At 40.5% G+C, this 19,009-nt stretch overlaps 1 protein-coding gene across 1 annotated transcript; it reads right to left on the bottom strand.

The window, feature by feature from the left end:
• Positions 1-496: 496 nt before the first annotated feature.
• LOC311046287 (hemagglutinin/amebocyte aggregation factor-like) lies at positions 497-5,202 on the bottom strand. Its single transcript, XM_084058507.1, has 5 exons — positions 5,151-5,202; positions 3,561-3,645; positions 3,207-3,392; positions 2,305-2,457; positions 497-701 (listed from the first exon to the last, which is right to left on the bottom strand). The coding sequence occupies exons 1-5, from the start codon at positions 5,185-5,187 to the stop codon at positions 656-658; spliced, it is 507 nt and encodes a 168-aa protein (XP_083914633.1). The 5' UTR covers positions 5,188-5,202; the 3' UTR covers positions 497-655.
• Between the last annotated feature and the right edge of the window lie 13,807 nt (positions 5,203-19,009).

A 19,009-nucleotide genomic window follows, 5' to 3' on the forward strand; every position in this document is an offset into this window, starting at 1 on the left:
GTGTGTGCAGTGGTGTGTTCTACCGTGTCACGCTGTATACAGTGCAGACTTTTTGGGGAAAAAAGCGTATACACTACAGTCTAATAACCATTTCATCCATTGAAAACGCACTAGCGTATCGCGCATGTTGTGCAGGGAATAATTATCGTATACCCCCCAAAAAACCTACAACACACCACTGTGTGTGTGTGGAACAGATAACTGGGGCTCTCTGTTGTGTAAATTAAGTATTTCCTTGGTAAGATAATAAACAATGACCACTTAAATGCTTGGATATTTATTTGATACAACAGCTGACAGAGATATAAAGTATAATAAAGAAATAAACCTGGAATTCAGAGGTTCGGTGCCCGTTTGCCTTGGAAGGTTTCGGGAGACTGACAAGAAGGAGTTCTAAGAGGATACAAATCTAACCCCATGGATACATATTTAACCAAATGGACCTGATACAGTGTTTAGGCTCTCTTACATTCCTCATTGCTATGAACGCTACTGTCTCTGCTACAACACCCATTCATATTCATAGCAATGTGAGATTATAATGAACCAACTCTATACAGTCATGAGAGTGAAGCTGAAAGTAAATGAATAATACAATGAATAGACGGGCAATTACAGACAATCATAGAATGTATTGCTGCCACGGTCTTGGTCTTCAGCGGGTACGTCCCTGGCAGTACTTGAAACGCCAGCGACGATCCCTGTCAATATAAAACACAGCATAGTTAACTGAATGTCACTTCAAAAGAAGTTGGTGTAGACATTTAGCTCATGTGAATCAGTATGAAAGGTGAATAGTGTGATGATCATTCATTAACAAAACTACAATGTTTATGTTTGCGTAACATCAGTGGTGGAAAGTAACTAAGTACATTTACTTAAGTGCGATGTTGAGATATTTGTACTTTACTTGAGTATTTCCAATTTCCAATACTTTTACTTCTACTCCATTACATCAGAGGCAAATATATTGTACTTTTACTACAATTATTTGTAGTGGGGGACAACGCGTCGCATCACGACGCATTGTGAGCTTGTAGATCTGCTATTTCAAATATTTTAGTACTTTTACTTTTGGTACTTTAAGTACATTTTGATGCCAATACTTTTGTACTTTTACTCAAGTACATTTTTAATTCAGGACTTTTGCTTGTAACAGAGTCTTTCTATAATGCAGTATTGGTACTTTTACCTAGTAAAGAATTTGAGTACTTTTTCCACCACTGCGTAACATCAGGGAAGAGTCACAGTCCACCTTCTTGCTCTGTTGTGATTGTTCATCCCAGTCCACAACAATGATTCGTGACACAACAAGTTGCAACTGTAACCACTTGCAACCAGTGGTGGTTGAAGTACTCAGATATTTCACTTAAGTAAAAGTAACAATACCACAATATAAAAAATACTCTGTCACAAGGAAAAGGCCTGTGTTCAAAATGTATTGGCATCAAAATATACTTAATGTACCAAAAGTACTCAAATGTTTGAAAATGCCGATCTACAAGCTCACAACGCAGTGCAATTATATTATATCCAATATAATGGTAGCCTAGAGCCTCCTAGTGTCGCCAACATCTGCTGCAACATCTCACCTAACCTGGCCTGGCATTGGCCAGACTGAGGGCGTGGATTCACTCCCATACGTTCCATGTGTGAGTGGATCCGCTTTGTCGGTCTGGCTAGTGCCAGGCTAACCCTAACACCCAATTAGCTCTGTCTCTAACCCCCAAGAGACAGTTGGGGCAGTAGCATGCCACTTGGACACAGGCCGGGGTCTGATCAGCCTCGGTCGGGTCGCCTGGAGGAGGGTGTCTGTTGCAAGTAACAACACTGATGATGTGTCCAAGTTTGTGCATTAGTTGATGTTTTATTAAAGGTAGGGTAAGTGCTTTACTTTGGTTAAAATAAGTCTTAAATAGCTCTATATTCTGATAGTACTCATTGCTATAGAGTGTTTGTTCAGTAAAAGGAGTCTCCCATGTCTCTCCAGCTCTTTATTAAACAGAAAATGCATTTTCAGTGCTCTCTCCTGATTGGCTTAAAGTTTGTCACCTACCTGAAAATGCACTATATTCTTTTCGTTTCCTAAAGAGCTGGAGAGACCCCCGTGACCAAACAAACGCTCTGTAGCAATGATTACTATCAGAATATAGTACAAAACATGTACCCCAAAATATCACTTACCCTACCTTTAACTGTAGGGGAAACTACATAATATTTATTATGTAATGATAAATGATAAAGAACAACATTGCAGTTAGAGAGACAAAGAAAAAAACAACGTGGGGCTGTGACTGTACTTACTCCTTGCCATTATCGTGGTAACTGTACACGCCTGTCAAGTAGTTTCCTCCAGGAACTCTCCAGGAGAAGTACTGGTCCCAGTTGTTCACCCAGTGTGTTTCATGGCAGCCATGTGTTTCCAGTCGAGGCGACATACAGCAGTGAAACTGCCATCTGAAATTATATTGTATTTATTTATTTATTCATTGGACGTGGCTGGGGAGGGGGGGTTGTCCATCCATTGCATTTTTGAGAGTGTGTGTAACACTCTCTAAGAAACACCCTGTCCATTTGTGGGATGTGTTTAGACTGAATTGTGGGCGTGCACTTCTGTTCATATATATATGGTGGGGGCGTGGCTGTAGAATGGGGGCGTGTTTGGTGGTTGCCATGTCTGCTTATTGTGACATTGCCCTTGTTTTTCTGTGAAGGTGTTTGTAAAGACTGGTGGTTGCGGTTTGTCCCTGTTTCTAATACGTTGTTGATATTTGGTATGAGTTATTGGTTGATATATTGATATATTTCACACGCAGTCTCACATTGGATATGTTATCCAATTAATTATTTTTTTCCCCCCTTTGTTTTTTTAGATGACATATATTTGTACACCTTTTTTCTCTAGTCATTATGCCAATTAGCCCTCCCCACACATTTCTGCTCCGGGTGGATGTAGCACCTGGCCTCTGTCCTACTCATCCCGTAGTGTCATTTCACACACACACACACACACACACACACACACACACACACACACACACACACACACACACACACACACACACACACACACACACACACACACACACACAGTAGCTGCCGATATTGCAAATTAAATAGTCCTTTGTATAATACCCTAATGCTAATGCCTTATATTTCATGCCAGCTTTTCATGACAAATCGGCTTGCATGCAACCTGTTCTTACCGTCTGTCTTCGTGGCGATTGCTGTGATAACTGTACATCCCAGTGATGACAAAGTTGTCACGGCAGTTGAAGTTCATGGGATGATCAAAATTGTTGACCCAGCCTGACCAGTGACACTGTGTGAAGGTCACAGCTGCCTTGCATCGGACAGTCCAGCGGCGATCTTCATGACGGTTGTGGTGAGCGCTTGGAAACAAATGAAAGTGATGGAATGATTCATAGCCTTCTGTACTATCAACAATGAAACGATGCTTCAATTTGCGCGTGTGTGTGTGTGTGTGTGTGTGTGTGTGTGTGTGTGCGTGTGCGTGTGCGTACGTGTGTGTGTCCTCATTCATTTATTTATTTCTGTACCTTGAGATGCTGGAAACAGCTTGGCCCCGTGGACACACACGATTCAAAACTTGGTCCCAGTTGTTGTCCCATGCTGTCACTCCAGCTGTAAATGAGAAGGAGACATGTTTCAGAGATTATTAAAAGGCGAAAGGGCCTTTCTGTGTGGAGTTTGCATGTTCTCCCCGTGTCCCCTAGGGTAGGTACCGGGGCGCCTGATGGAGGGGAAAGGAACTGGTTGGAATAACGTGTTCCTTCCACGCGGTACGTCCAACCGGGGAAGGTTTTTCCCGGTTGGACAAGAAGGCTTGTTAGCTCTTCATGCATTGATTAAGGAGGCATGAGCTTCCAAAATAGCAAAAATATAAGAGATTATTAAAAGCCTGTCTTATAGGTTTTAAGAAGACAGTTTTTCAGTGGGAGATTCTCAAGGTCCTTATACACCGGGAGTGAGACGAATAAACAATGTGATTAATCAAACTATTCATTTGCTGATAAAATATGTACTCATGATACAAACAGCAGTTCAAATTAATGTGAATTAATGAAACACTTTCCCTGGTGTGGACAGACGTTTATAGGCATCGAGTTCGGAGCTCAGGAACCACCGTTGGTTCTGGACTCAGAGCCACATTGTCTCATTCTCCTTCTATACAGTCAACCTTACACTTTAAAAGTTTAAAGTGTTGTAAAAGTTTTTTAACAGAGCCAAAAATCTGTTACAAATTCAAGTGCCCAATTTATAATGAAACTATCCCAAAATGTGTGTTGTGCGATATACTTCTTTTTTTAATTTTTTTATACGATACAGATTTTTTGTGCCAATTTTCTCAAAACTGATACCGATACCATACTGCTAATCATTATTTAAATGGGTATGTGTGAAAAAAGTCAAAAAGTACTGTTGAAGGGGCATCACAATCACAAGACTCATACCAGCAATTTATACATAAATGCAAAACAAAACAAAACAAGTTTGTTTAAAGAAATATTAAATAATAAAATGTGAAAATTAAAAACTTATGAATTAACATAATACATCTCAATTAAAAAACGATTACAATTCCAAAATAAAACTTGCACATTTGCACTTTCTTAAAGATAAAGATCCTAATTTGGTCACTGCTTTTTTTAAAACCATTTTCTACGCCTGACAGCAATGTTGCAACAATAAAGTGCCACACAGCAGCGACAGCAGCAATTATCCATGTGTTAATTAAGTAGATGTTCAGGTGTTCTCGATGTCCATATCACTTGTTAAAACCACACACATATCAGGGACCTCCTTCCAGGGATTTTGTAATTATACTGATTCTTTTGGCTCACTGATATGGTTAATTGGGAATAATCTGAAATGATTAAGGATTCCCCATTATAAAAGGGAAGCTGAATTCTAATTGTAAAAACAAATAATAAAGACGTCTCTTTAATAAAGACATCTTCTCTTTAATACCAAACGTACCAAACTCAGTATCTATCGACGTATCGATACTCAGTATCGATATGTCAATACTGAGTATCGATCTGCAGATCACTACCAAAAATACTCATATGTAGAATCTTATGGTTCACAATCACACATCTAACAGAATAATACTGAATTGTTTTTACCTGTCAGAAGGATGAGAAACAGAGGCAGAGACAGCATCTTGTTGTCATCAACTCTTCAGGGAGAATGCCACCACAGCGGGCAAACGTGACAATATATACATTTATGAACCAGGAAATAATGTGGGTTTGATGGATTAGATAGTGAATTGGGAAATAATGTGGGTGTGTTTGAGTTGTCAGTTTGAGAGGTCTTTGAATTTTTTTGTTGTCGTTTCCTCATAACATTTAGGACACTACGTACAGAGCCTTGTATTATATTACCAATAAGCCGTCTAGCTTGGCTACACATGTCACAGTTACACATGACTTCTGAATATGGGTACAACACCAGAGGAGCAGCTTCTGATAACTTAAGAACAAAAACAACACCAAAAACTAATTTTCTGTGCTCACTGGTATATATAGGTCAGTAGAACTCTGGAATGCTCTGCCCAAACACATCTTATGTACAATCCATAACAACATTACTTAAAAAAACACATCAAGAGATACCTTGCAAGTAACTTGGCAAGTATGTAACTGTTATTTGTGTATTTGTTTCATTTGACTGGATTGTTGGATTTGATTTTAACATGTTAATTTGTCTTTTTCTATTCATTTTTATTGTTTGCTTTTATTGTACTATTATTTGTATTTATTTTATTTGTATTGTATTTGCTTTGTGCAGGACCCCAGGAAGACTAGAGGCTCATTTGTGTGACTCTAATGGGGATCCTTTAATAAACATAAACATAAACATAAACATATTAGAGAGTTCTGCCAATGAGGGGGCAGAAATAGCACCGGTCATGTGGTTCATGTAAATGGAAATAGTTACAAGGAGCTGTTGACTTCAGTGCATTCCATAAACGTCCGGTTTAGGGCTTTGTCACTATTCGCCAATAGACGGCTATGTAGAAGACCTGGCCCGATGAAGTGAACGCGAGTGTCAGAACTCTCTCTCTCTCTATGGGTCTGGGACACTGTGGTTTAGTTCAGGTGAAATTGTTTGCCAAGAACATGAGCATAGCTACCAGGCCTGGAATTTCAGTATTTCAGGGGCAATTAGGCCACTTGACCTTTGGTGTGATTTGTCATGGTTGGGCTAAGATATGGCCTTGTCATTCCGCGGCCTTTGTTGACCCCGCGGCAGCTGGTTGACCTTGCCAAGCAACGCGCTCTGCTGAAGAAGAGGAACAAGCGCGGGGGGCGTCAACGTAGGCGTTGGAACGCCAATCAACTCACTGTTGCTGTGGACACTAACTCTGCTCCTTGATGCCAGCCGTCACACCACAGCCACAACTTCCTCATACGCAATGACTTGCTACAAACTGTACTTTTTGCTCACATGACCAACTTGCCCTGTCAACAGCTGAAATGTTTTAACTGGTAGAGGGAAAAACCATATTAGGTTTTTCCTATTGAAATAATCTAACCAGCACCATATAAGGTTTAGCTACTGAAATGATCTAATCCGGAGGGAGGCGATCCCATATTTGGTGTGTCGGATGGAGCCAAAATGTATAAATACTGCTGTATATCTCTGTTCTGGGGGGGTTTGGTAGAGAAGCTTGTGTGAGGTGTCACTTGTTTGTGCCTTTTAACCGGGCGACGGACATAGCCTTGCGCGGACTTCTCCCGTTTTAGCTCTCTCTGATTAGTTCCTTTTGGCGGCCACACTGCAACGAGGTTGCGGGGAGCGATAGTGGATTCTGCTGTATTCAACTGGGACCTTGGCATTGCCCATAATCTGGTTGAATAAACAGAGAATTTTGTCAGCTCCTAGCATTACCGATTGCTTGGTCGCTTAATCTTAGGCAGCCTTATTGCATGGGAAATGATAGATTATTTCCAGAACTGGTCTGGGGATGTGTTTGTCAATGACCGTGCAGTTCACAGGAATTGAGGAATATTATTCAGATTTTAACATTCAAACAAGAATTCATGGCATTGCCCGTATCTTGGTTGAATTAAGTTGAATTTGGGGATATTTTTCTGCCTGTGCCAGGCACCTTAGATTTAGGAAATGAGGAGATAGAGCTTAGGGGTCTGTTGTCTGTCTTATCAGAAATTCTGCCTTTTCATACATAGATTTGTATTTTAGCTAAAAGCCTGTATTAGCTTGAGTGTTAAATAAAAACCCTTTTCTACGAGAGAAGTTTTAAGAGGATTTCTTCATACGAGCCGTTTGATCTTATCAGCGGACACTTGGGTGAGTGAGAAAATATGCAACAAAGGTTACTATAAATAGAAATAGGCATTTTAGAGTGTGTTCGCAGTGCAGAGAGGTTAATAGTTTCACAGCTACATTTGGTCTGAAGACTTCTCGGCACGGGGCACGCGCTATCTGGGGTGCAACGGCACTGCTACACTTATTGGGTTTAAATTCATAGGGTTTATAGGTTTTGCTGAAACTATCGAGGGTAGTAGAAATTAGGAGTGTTTTAATTTCTTCTATTTTCGTCAGGCCATTACAGATTCTACTGAAACAATGATTTTGTATGTATTTATTTATTAACACATAGTATAACTATTCGTTAAATGAATAGATAAATAAATAAATAGGCTGTTTATTTCACAATTGTAATGGTATTAACAAATTACCAGTGTTAGTAGAAACATAAATAGGTTAATAGATGATCAAACTGTCTGCTATCTGAATAACATTCTGTACATTCAAAACTATAGACCAATTACTTGTTTACCAACATTCAGACTGGATGCACAGGTGATTGTTTCATGCAATCAATTCTCAACCTGTTGTTTCGGGGTGTGCTGGTTTCAGCACACCCCAACCCCCTCTTGTGTGTTGGCTAGTGAGGCGCGTCCTAGCGAGACCTGACAGAATGGGTTTCATTGCGCGCATACTGGTTGCACGCATACTGGTTCTTATCAGTGTGACGTCGTCTGTTAAGGGGTCTATAGAATACCATGTAAACAATGAACGTAGCATCTGTCTAAACAACATGCTATCTAAATAACATTCTGTTTGAACTCGTCGATAAAGAACAATAATGAGAGGACATACAGAATAACAGCCAGTGTAGTAGCAACAAATAGAGACAAAGACAAAAGTGGCTCTGCAAGTGTGCTACCAACCGCACGCGGATGCCACATAGTCGGAGAAAAGGTCTGTCGGATTAACGCATGCCTCCCCCTGTAAACACGTGTCAGCATGTTGAATGATGTGAAAGTGATGTCATGAGACAGGAAACAGGAGGACAGAGAAAGATGTTTTGCACCAAGGACCACTTTTCAAATAGTCAGTATTGTCACAGCCTGCTGGGAATGCCGATTGAATGTCTCTTTATATTTGCATAATGGAGAGTTTATATTATGTTATATGACTGTTTCCTTTGTTTCTTCTCTACAGATTCATCAGGCCATGCATATAATAGTCATCCATAATGAATTGTGCGACTGCCGAGATAATCGGTCCTTGAACATGCATTGAGTGTTCATATGGCTGTGTATGGAAGATATGAAATAATATCCTGCTGTATTGTTGTATCCTATTATCACTAGAAAACCAATCCGACGTTCATTTTAAGTAGGCCTACTGCCGGTGATTGTACAGTGGGAAATTAGACGTCAGATGATTATATTAGCCTATAGGGAAAAACGCTACAGAAAGAGTTTCAATACTGCTAATGTCATCTCTATGCTAATTATATTCATCAGCCAATATTTTGGTTTACTTTTTGCTATTTTCATAAAACTTGAATTAAAACTTAAACTGAGGGGGCAGACTTTGCAACTGAGGGGCCGGGCCTGGATGTGGGTGTGTTTGAGTTGTCGTTGTTTTGGAAGTTTTTTGTTTCCTCAATCGGTACAAGGAAGGTAACATGGCACTGGTCCGAAGAGGAAACCAAAAACTTCCAAAGAAACATAATACACATTTTAATTCAGGTGAAACTGTTTGTTTGCCAAGAACATGATAAGGCATAGCTACACATTCTCAACTTCAACTTTATTGTCACGTCACAGGTTTACACGTCTAAAAAAGCGAGCATAGCTACACATTTGACATGCACAAGTTGACAGTGTCACCTTGTCACCGACTAAGCACCATTCTAGTCGCATACTGATAAACAATTATTTCATCCTCGTCAACATGCGATATGTCAGGGGTCTCAGGTCTAGTCTGACGCTTGTTCAGATGTTGTCTACCTCGTAAACATAGTTAGGAATAAGAATGTGTCGAGCAGAGACAAGGAAAGTACAGTATGGATGGATGGATGGATGATTTTATGTTGTCATTGAACATGGGTGGCATCAATCCAATGCAGAAGAGCGATAGAGTGCATAGATGTACTGTACAGTAGGTAGCAGCATAGGTAGTTATTAGAAAGATTGTTCAAAGAAAGATAGTTGATATAAATATTATAATTACATTTTGATCAGACATAGTTTGTTCTTGAAAATTCAACAATCACTGTGAAATGATGCTTCTCATCTCTCATTGAAACTCCACCATGGCCTTGCTTTCTCCTAGGATGGGTTAATTGGATGGCTAATAAATGGTTAATAAATTATTAACGGATTGTTAATGGATGGTTAATGAAAAGCAAAATGGTATATAGCGCCACCATGAGGATAATTTGAAAAGGTACTTCCTGCTTGGCCTACTGGCTGCATGCAGGAAATGTTTGATGTAGTGCCCCAGACGCGACATTACAAAGTCTAAACCAGTTGTGCTATAAACACGCCCCCTTCTGTGGCCAACGCGGAAGTGCCTTTTTCAAACAACCGCGGACTATTTCTTTTCGCCGATAAAGTATAGTTTTGGACCATGACGGAGGCGCGCCGACTCAGCAGACCTTGAGGCCGAGGAGACGCGCCCGAGCGCCTCCAGGCGCGAGTGCCCGCGTCGACCGGCCAATGGTCTGCTAGTTGACTCAGCGCCGTTCGAGTTATGTACCGATAGGGACAGAATAGTAAATAATGTTTTGGTGAGAGCGTTTGCCCCAACTGTCACTCAAAGTGGCTACTGGCCAATCACAGCGCGTCCTTGCACAAGCGTATTGGCCAATCATGCACAACTGGTTTAGACTATGGAGTCACGCGCCCCAGACAAGACCCGGCCACAACAACTCTGTCAAACGGTCTCAGCTCTATTAGCACGGTAGGTTGTGCGTCGGTTTGCCGAGTAGGAGACTGAGGTTTGATCTCAGCTCGGCGCAAATCACTACATGTAGGTGTGTTTTCTTGACCACAATGTCACTTAAACCCTCTGTTGAAGACCCCTGCCTAGACTTAGTGAACTAGACCTGAGTTATCTTTGTACTTGGACTGCTTTTATGGCAAATGTTCCCTCCCTCTACACACCTTGTAGATGTCACGGTCTGATTCAGGCCAGAATGTAGGACCCAAGTGCAGGATGAGGCAGAGGCTGAACAGATCGGTTCAAAGTGTTTATTAACTCAAGGTGGGAATACAGACTATATGGAACTGAAACCAAGACACGCAGTGGCGCTGGAAGTCATTTATTCCAAGGGGGGCTGGGTTTGGCGGGGGACTCCGCATGCGCACGAACGTGCGCAATTTTTTTTAACCCTTTTCAACAAATATTTGATTCCCCAAAGTTAAATACATCATTGCAACATTTTGAGTTTTTTTTCTTTCTTTTTCTCTAATCTAGCTAATTTGACACTGTGTTATGTTAATTCTTCATTATTAATGACTTATGATGCATAAGTCAGTTTAGGTTCTATTAAATAAGTATTTTTAATCATTTTAATATTTATTTGTATTATTCTAAAATGGACTTGGGGGGGTCCAATCTAAAGCTAGGGGGAGACAAAAATGGGACATTGTGCATAATGAGTAACCTACTTTTACTTTTAGTACTTAAGTATATTTTGATGTCAATACTTTTCTACTTTTACTCAAGTACATTTTACATACTGGTACTTTTACTTGTAACAGAGTATTTCTACATTGCAGTATTGATATTTTACTTAGGTAAAACGTGTGCAATTTGCAGAGAGAGAGAGAGAGAGTTTTTAAATACCACCCACGCCCGCCAGCCAACGCTGCACCCAACGATGCACAGCAGCCATATTGGAAAAAAATTGGGCCTCTTCCTTACTTCCTTCCTTCACAGGTGTTACCAATGATTCTAATGAAGGCTCTGTTCCATTTAGTGTAGCACAGTGGTTCTCAAACCTTTCAATTTCAAGGACCCCCATAACTCTGAGAGTGTACAAATGGAACCAAAAGGACCCTTACGGGTCCATTTGGCCCCATTTGTACACACTCAGAGTTACACACCCGTAAGGGGTCCATTTGTAACCCCCTCAAGGAGTAACCATGAGGGTCCCTGGACCACACTTTGAGACCAACTGGTGTAGCAGAGAGTTTCCAGTGAGCCAACATGCACAATATCAGAACCCTGACTCTGTTTGGAACAGAGCCTTCATTAGTATCATTGGTAACACCTGTGAAGTGTGAATGACTTCACAATGGCTGCTGTGCATAGAGCCTAGTACGAGATCAGAATAAGATGAGTAATGAACTCTAGTCAATAAGCAACAAGGTAAATAGTCACATAAGTAGAGTACAGAGAGAACAACGTAGTGCCTCCAAGAAATTATAGGATACCAGATAAACAATGAGCCTAACATCTGTCTAGACAGACAACCGTCTGACAACTGTCTAATCTCCTAGTTGGAACATTCTGGGTCTGGGATTGTGTCCCTGATATCAAAGCCGGAAATCTTTTTAGTCACGCCATGAAACATGTTGGTTCCTTATACATCACTTTTACTCTACTCTTCAGAGAAACTGTTCTCTCAAAACATACATTAACCACTTCAGCCCTATACTTTGGCTATTTGAAAATATATTTCAAAAGATTAATTATATATTTTTTACATTATGATAACTTGTGAAACGGGACATTCTGCATAATGAGAGCTTTTACTTTTGGTACTTTAAGTATATTTTGACGCTAATACTTTTATACTTTTACTCAAATTTGCTTACCTTTACTTGTAACAGAGTGTTTCTACATTGCAGTATTGATACTCTTACTCAAGTAAATATACTCTTACTCAAAAATGGGAGTACTTTTTTCCACCACTGGACATGACGCTTGGTCAGATGTTGCCCACCTTGAAGATCTAATCCTCACCTCCTTGCTCAGGGACGGGGATAAGGTGTGTGTGGAGGATGGAAGTTAAGAGTATTGGAATTTGGCTTATGGGTCACAAGGTCCCCATGCTTTATTACTATTCTGCCCCCGGAAAAAACACGGCAGGTAGATGGTTTCCTCATTCAGATGTCAGGCAGAGTGAGGAAGTGATTAGACACTCAGAGGACTCAGGCCTATAATTATTTTTTTAAATCTATTTTTTTAAATATACAGTGTTGCTTCCTTGTCATCTGCTGCCATTACATTCTGCTTATTAAGACACCTAGACAGGCTCATTTTGCCAGTTTGAACCCCTGTTATGAAAGCAGTTTAAAATGGTATTCTAAAAACAAGTCATGGGTGAACAAACATTTGACGCATTGTAACTTTACTGGATATTTTGTCAGTTCATGTTACGTGGATAATATTGTCTTTAGACACACCATGAAACATTATCAAACATAGGCAATTGCCTAATATGTCTCAAGGTATCTGTAGCGATTTTATTTCTCTAGGTCATTCAAAGTCTGGTCAGATGATGTGGATGAGAGAAGTTCATAGGAAAATACCAGGTGATGTCTCAGTTGTAGCAGCAAAGAAGAGGAGCGATCGATCGGGAACACATTAAGTCTCAAACAAGTGTCCAAGGTTAACATGTTCTAATTTATTGAAAGACAGACAGTCATATATATACATACAAGTTCAATGTGGAACATCCCATTTGAGGCGGTCTCAAATGGACGGTTTAAACTGATTACAATCAAGGAAGACTCTCTATATGTGTATTGTGATCTGGGGTGCAAAAGTTCATGGTGGTAGCAGGATGTGCCGTGGTCATCTTCTTCTTGCACAAGCGCTAAAGCCTCAAGTGCGTTGCAGGGTGCAAAATGGCCTTCCCGTTGATTTTGCTGGAAGATGAACATCTGGTCCTGGTAGATAACCGTGTTCTTCTGCAAATATTTCAATGTTTCTACACAAATTGCTCAACACTAATTGATTAGACTAAGATAAGAGAGGACGCGACCTTTCTGAAGTTCCCTAAACTCAGAGGACACGAACTTGGTGAAGTTCCCTAAATTTAGTACACTACTATGCTTACAATAAGAAAAGGTGCATGAATTTTCAGAGACATGTCAAAGGTTGACTAAGGTCACACGCATGCAATATGATCACAGGTGTGTTATTCACACCCATTGTATAATATTCACTACAGTTGCCCTCTTTTGTCCTGAATAGGACAACACCATTATACAATGAAAGAAGACCAGTATACACCTAATCAGTCATAGGAGGAAGAAAAGCATATCATAATTTTCTAATACATTGAATAAAAATATAATGAAAAGGAAGGAATATCTGGTGTTATGTCGTAGTCCAGTGTGTCAGGTGTGGTCTGGGAGAAAACAGAATGGTTAGTGCTGCCCTTCATCATATAAACTTTTATGAGTAGCTGTGTCCTGCCACAGGCGGACACGTCCCCTGGGCCACAGACCCACAAATATGAAATAAACTACACAATAAACTTAAATTGAGCAATTCCATTAGAAATTTTAAAATAACTTAAAAGGCAACAGTAATTAATAGATATATAGAATCACTAGTGACAAACTAGTGATATAGTGAATACATATTTCCACATATGTAATTGTGCGTACAAGCATACGTACGTGCGTATCCACATGTATATATGTGTGCGCATAATACATACATATCTATGTAAATCTATTTCTAATAGTCTACAAAAATGAATATCAACAAGAATATATTTATATGTATGAAGCTACCACTTCATATACATAAAACATGGTAGTGGGAGTATTTGTTTTGTCTTTATACAAATTCCTCACATATTAACATTCATATCATGTTATATGGTAGTTCTTACAGTACCTATTATTACTATTATTACTATAAATAATAGTGATACATTATTATTATGAATATGAAACGAGTAAAAATACATTATATAACAATTAGTAAATGGCATTTACTTTTTCTGTTTAACTGTTGCAACACAAACATTTTTCTCTTTTGTTTCCTTTTCTGTTGTGACATTTAATTTAATTTAATTATTAATAAGGTGGGCATAATAAGTTTCTGTTTCAGCCCAAACCTTTTCTGCCAAAATTATCTGTTTATTTTTCTAAATCATGACCAAAATAAATAAACTAACTAACTAACAGTATGCCCAGAGCACAAACGCAGCAGCACATGCTGCTGAGACAACCAAGGGTTAGGGTTAGGGTTAGGGCATAACAATTATTATTATGGAGTGGCATTCCTGAGTCAACCAGGGTCTGTCTACTCTATTTCTTGGAGGTGCCGGAGGGCCACGCCTGCCTCGAGGTGCGTACGGCGGTGGGGGCTCTCTGTTGGACCAAAACCAGGGTGTGCGGGAGAAGGAGACATGTCCCCCTCCTCGGCCCTGGTGCCCTCTTCCTCTAATCCTCTGCAAGACCTAGGGGCCTGGGGAATAACAGTTAGACATTTTATATATATAAACATTTTCATTTCCTGGTGCCCGCCTCAAACGGGTTGCGTGGATCCACCTGGGCTCCTGGGCTGTAAGGACAGCAGTTCTAGTGACAGCGATGACCTCAGTCGGCTCACTGTACCTCGGCTCACCCAGGACTTCTTTCAGTTCCTTCACCAGTGCTAAATCACCTGGCCTGTGGGGTGAGACGGACCTACTAGACGGCAGAGGGAGAGAAAGTGAGACATTACCATGAACGCTATTCAATTTGTTAATCAGAGCATCGGTATAGTCAGATACAATGGTCCATGTCTCCGGTGAGACATGGACCAAGGTGTTTAGTGTTATGAATCCATGGAGTTGGAAAAGGCCTGCCCGTGATCACCTCAAAGGGTGAGAGTTTAGTTTTCAAAAATAGGAGATCTACAAGATTCTATTTACTACCCCTGTTTGTCCGGCATGTGAACAACCGTGAAAATGGCGGACAATAAAAGGTAATGATGCACTAGGGAGGCAGACGCGTCCCTTTTCATCGGCATCATTGGCCAGGTGCAACGGTAATTGTGCGGCAGATCAAGTGCTTATGTGCAATGGGCTTCCTATCTGCCGAAACAAAGTCTTGTCTTCGCTGCAAAAACCAGAGCCTGCAAAAATCCACCAACACACAGTAGGCATACTTAGAATAGTGACTGTGACAACCTTCCCTTTAGAGAGCTCACAAGCGCAAATTAAAACCATTAACTCAGCCTACTGTGCCAACATATATGGCAATTTGTAGCACTCAACAACGGTGTCAGGCAGCTTAACAATGGCATAACCACACTTGCACACACCATCAGCAGGTTTCGAGCATGGACCATCAACAAATAGGAAATCACCTTCATCAAATAGGACAGTTGAAATGTCTGTGCGTGCACCCGTTGTCTCGGCTAACTGTTCTAAGCAGTTATGTGGTGCTGTGGTTGTGTTGGAGCTAACCTTGATAAGAATTATAAACACTTGGTGATTAGCATGCAAAATCATGTCACAGTGATTTTCTCAGCTCATTGTATCATCATAGAGCAGGCCATCACCCCGCGCAGGCAGGTGGGCAACCCTTGCTCACTAGGTGAGAATGAAGTCGACAGATATGCCACAGGGTGAAATCCAGACCCAGATTTATGCGCCAGCACCTCACACCAGTCTCGCTGACGTATAGATGAAAAGTTTCTCCGTATCTCCGCAAGCCAATCGCAGGCTGACTGCACAGAGAGTGTTTCAATGCAGTTAAGGATTTTGTCATCTGCTGCTCGTTCCACACAATATCCTGAGGATAACCAGTCACTTTGTCTCAACACTTTGTCATGATAGGAGCAGTCATGCAGCCAGTGTCGAACGTAGTTGACCACGGCGAGCCAGGATCTCATTTGATTTTGAGTCCTCTGAGGTGGGCGCTGCTTAATCATTGACACACGATCAGCAGCCAAAGTTCTCTGTCCCTTCGACAGCACAAAGCTGACCGACTGCAATTTTGAGAGGGAGACCCTATGCCCATACTTAGCCAAGTGATGCAAGAGCATTTTAGAGCCACGTTCACAAGTGTCTTTGTCCAGTGCAGTGAGTAAAAGAATGTTCACATAAGATGGCAGCCTTCAGGTGGTGCGAAATAAGCCAGGGTTTCATGCACCATGTGTGCAAAGGCCGCAGGACTGACAATCAGGCCCTGGACCAGCCGTGTGAAACAATACTGTCGACGTTCGAACTCAAAGGCCAATAGTGGTTGTGTTTCAGCAGCCACAGGGACTGAACAAAAAGCTGAATTCAAATCAATTTAGACTTATGTGGAGGGCAATTAATAAAGCCTGTGTGGTCTTTATGTTTTGCTCATAACTCAAATGTCTCAAAAGTGTTCAGGTATGTGCAAACCGTGGTCATCTTCTTCTTGCACAAGCGCTAAAGCCTCAAGTGCGTTGCAGGGTGCAAAATGGCCTCCCCGTTGATTTTGCTGGAAGATGAACATCTGGTCCTGGTAGATAACCGTGTTCTTCTGCAAATATTTCAATGTTTCTACACAAATTGCTCAACACTAATTGATTAGACTAAGATAAGAGAGGACGCGACCTTTCTGAAGTTCCCTAAACTCAGAGGACACGAACTTGGTGAAGTTCCCTAAATTTAGTACACTACTATGCTTACAATAAGAAAAGGTGCATGAATTTTCAGAGACATGTCAAAGGTTGACTAAGGTCACACGCATGCAATATGATCACAGGTGTGTTATTCACACCCATTGTATAATATTCACTACAGTATCTTATTATCTAAGTATTAAGATGTCTTGAGACGTGTTGTGTCTGGAGAGGGTAAATATTAAATATTCACAATATAATTTTTCAAAATGTGTTTGAACAATGTTGGTATGACATGCTCATTAACCCATTAAAACCAGGAAAGCATTTGTGTCATTTTATACTTTGGCTAATCAAAAATAGCAGATATAAGCTCATAGATGAAAAATGTCATATGTGATATTTTTTTGGTGTGTGTGTGTGTTGGAGCACATTGGAAGTGCCTTGCTCATCATGTTAACAAGGTTGCTTAAATTAAGTTAAATCGCCAGAGAAACTAAGGTGATTCACAAACATTCAGTATGAGATTTGAGTGCGTGGGGATCTCATTTTAAATAAGCCATTGTGCATTTATGAGCGATCCAGTTTAGAGGACCTTGTATTGTGAATTGTACTTCCATGTACTGTTTCCATGTCTTTTCTAAATAAAGTATTCAATCAATATTCAATCAAATACTCCGGATAAGATTTAGGCATAGCAGAGTAAATTCCTAAATTGTAAATTGTAATCTGTAGCGAGCAATACAATCAAAAGTCAATCATCAGTAGCCTACACTAGGACCTTGACGTTGCAACACATTCTCACAGACATGACATGTGTGCTGATGAGGGTATGTACACAGGCCCAGTTTCACAGATTATGTCCCTGCTATCAAAGCAGGAAATATTTTTAGTCACGCCATGAAACATGTTGGTTCCTCCTCTTCATACACCACTGGTGTTTTCATGGCTGTTTCATGTTTTTGTAGAGTGAGTGAGTGAGTGAGTGAGTGAGTGAGTGAGTGAGTGAGTGAGTGAGTGTGTCTGTGTGTGTGTGTGTGTGTGTGTGTGTGTGTGTGTGTGTGTGTGTGTGTGTGTGTGTGTGTGTGTGTGTGTGTGTGTGTGTGTGTGTGCGCGTGCGTGTGCGTGTGCGTGCATGAAAATTCAGAATAGCCGATCTACAAGCTCTCCACGCGACACAATGCGACATGTTGTGAGCTTGTAGATCAGCTATTTTCAAAGGATTTATTATTGTTTTTTTAGATATGATAACTTGTGAAACTTGTGAAACATTCTGCATAATGAGTGCTTTTACTTTTGGTACTTTAAGTATATTTTGATGCTAATACTTTTATACTTTTACTCATTTCATAATTTACTAATTTTGCTTACCTTTACTTGTAACAGAATGTTTCTACATTGCAGTATTGATACTTTTACTCAAGTAAAAAATGTACTTTCCCCCACCACTGGACATGACGCTTGGTCAGGTGTTGCCCACCTTGAAGACATCTAATCCTCACCTCCTTGCTCGGGGACGGGGCTAAGGTGTGAGTGGAGGATGGAAGTTAAGAGTATATTAAAAGTATTAAGAGTAGAATTTGGCTTATGATCCACAAGGTCCCATGCTTTATACTATTCTGCCCCCGGAAAAACACGGCAGGTAGATGGTTTCCTCATTCAGATGTCAGGCAGAGACACTCGGAGGACTCAGGCCTATAATTATTCTTTTAAATCTCTTTTTTTTTTAATATACAGTGTTGCTTCCAGTTCCTTGTCATCTGCTGCCATGACATGTTGCTTATTAAGACACCTAGACAGGCTCATTTTGCCAGTTCATAACCCTGTTATGAAAGCAGTTTAAAATGGTATTCTAAAAACAAGTCATGGGTGAACAAACATTTGACACATTATATTTTTACTGAATGTTTTGTCAGTTCATGTTACGTGGATAATATTGTCTTTAGACACACCATGAAACATTATCAAACATATTAGGCAATTACCTAATGTCTCACAAGTATTAAGATGTCTTGAGACGTCTTGTGTCTTTAGAGGGTATCAGAATTTAAGACCGACCCAGGTGGGTCCTGTATGGAATATGTGATGCAGGGGTCATCAACATGTCCGTACACGGACAAACACGTCCGTGGCAAGACTTGCCTCTGTACGTGGCCCATTTATT

This window comes from Gymnoscopelus microlampas, assembly GCF_963454915.1.
Source record: "Gymnoscopelus microlampas genome assembly, chromosome: 5".
NCBI classification, from domain to species: domain Eukaryota; kingdom Metazoa; phylum Chordata; class Actinopteri; order Myctophiformes; family Myctophidae; genus Gymnoscopelus; species Gymnoscopelus microlampas.

What these genes read in the sequence shown, in the direction of transcription:
- LOC311046287 (XM_084058507.1), bottom strand. Translation starts at nt 5,187, where the DNA reads ATGCTGTCTCTGCCTCTGTTTCTCATCCTTCTGACAG. An exon ending in GCTGTTTCCAGCATCTCAAG is followed by an intron (nt 3,393 to 3,560) that starts GTACAGAAATAA and finishes TTTGTTTCCAAG; the next exon opens with CGCTCACCACAACCGTCATG. An exon ending in TACCACGATAATGGCAAGGA is followed by an intron (nt 702 to 2,304) that starts GTAAGTACAGTC and finishes TTATATTGACAG; the next exon opens with GGATCGTCGCTGGCGTTTCA.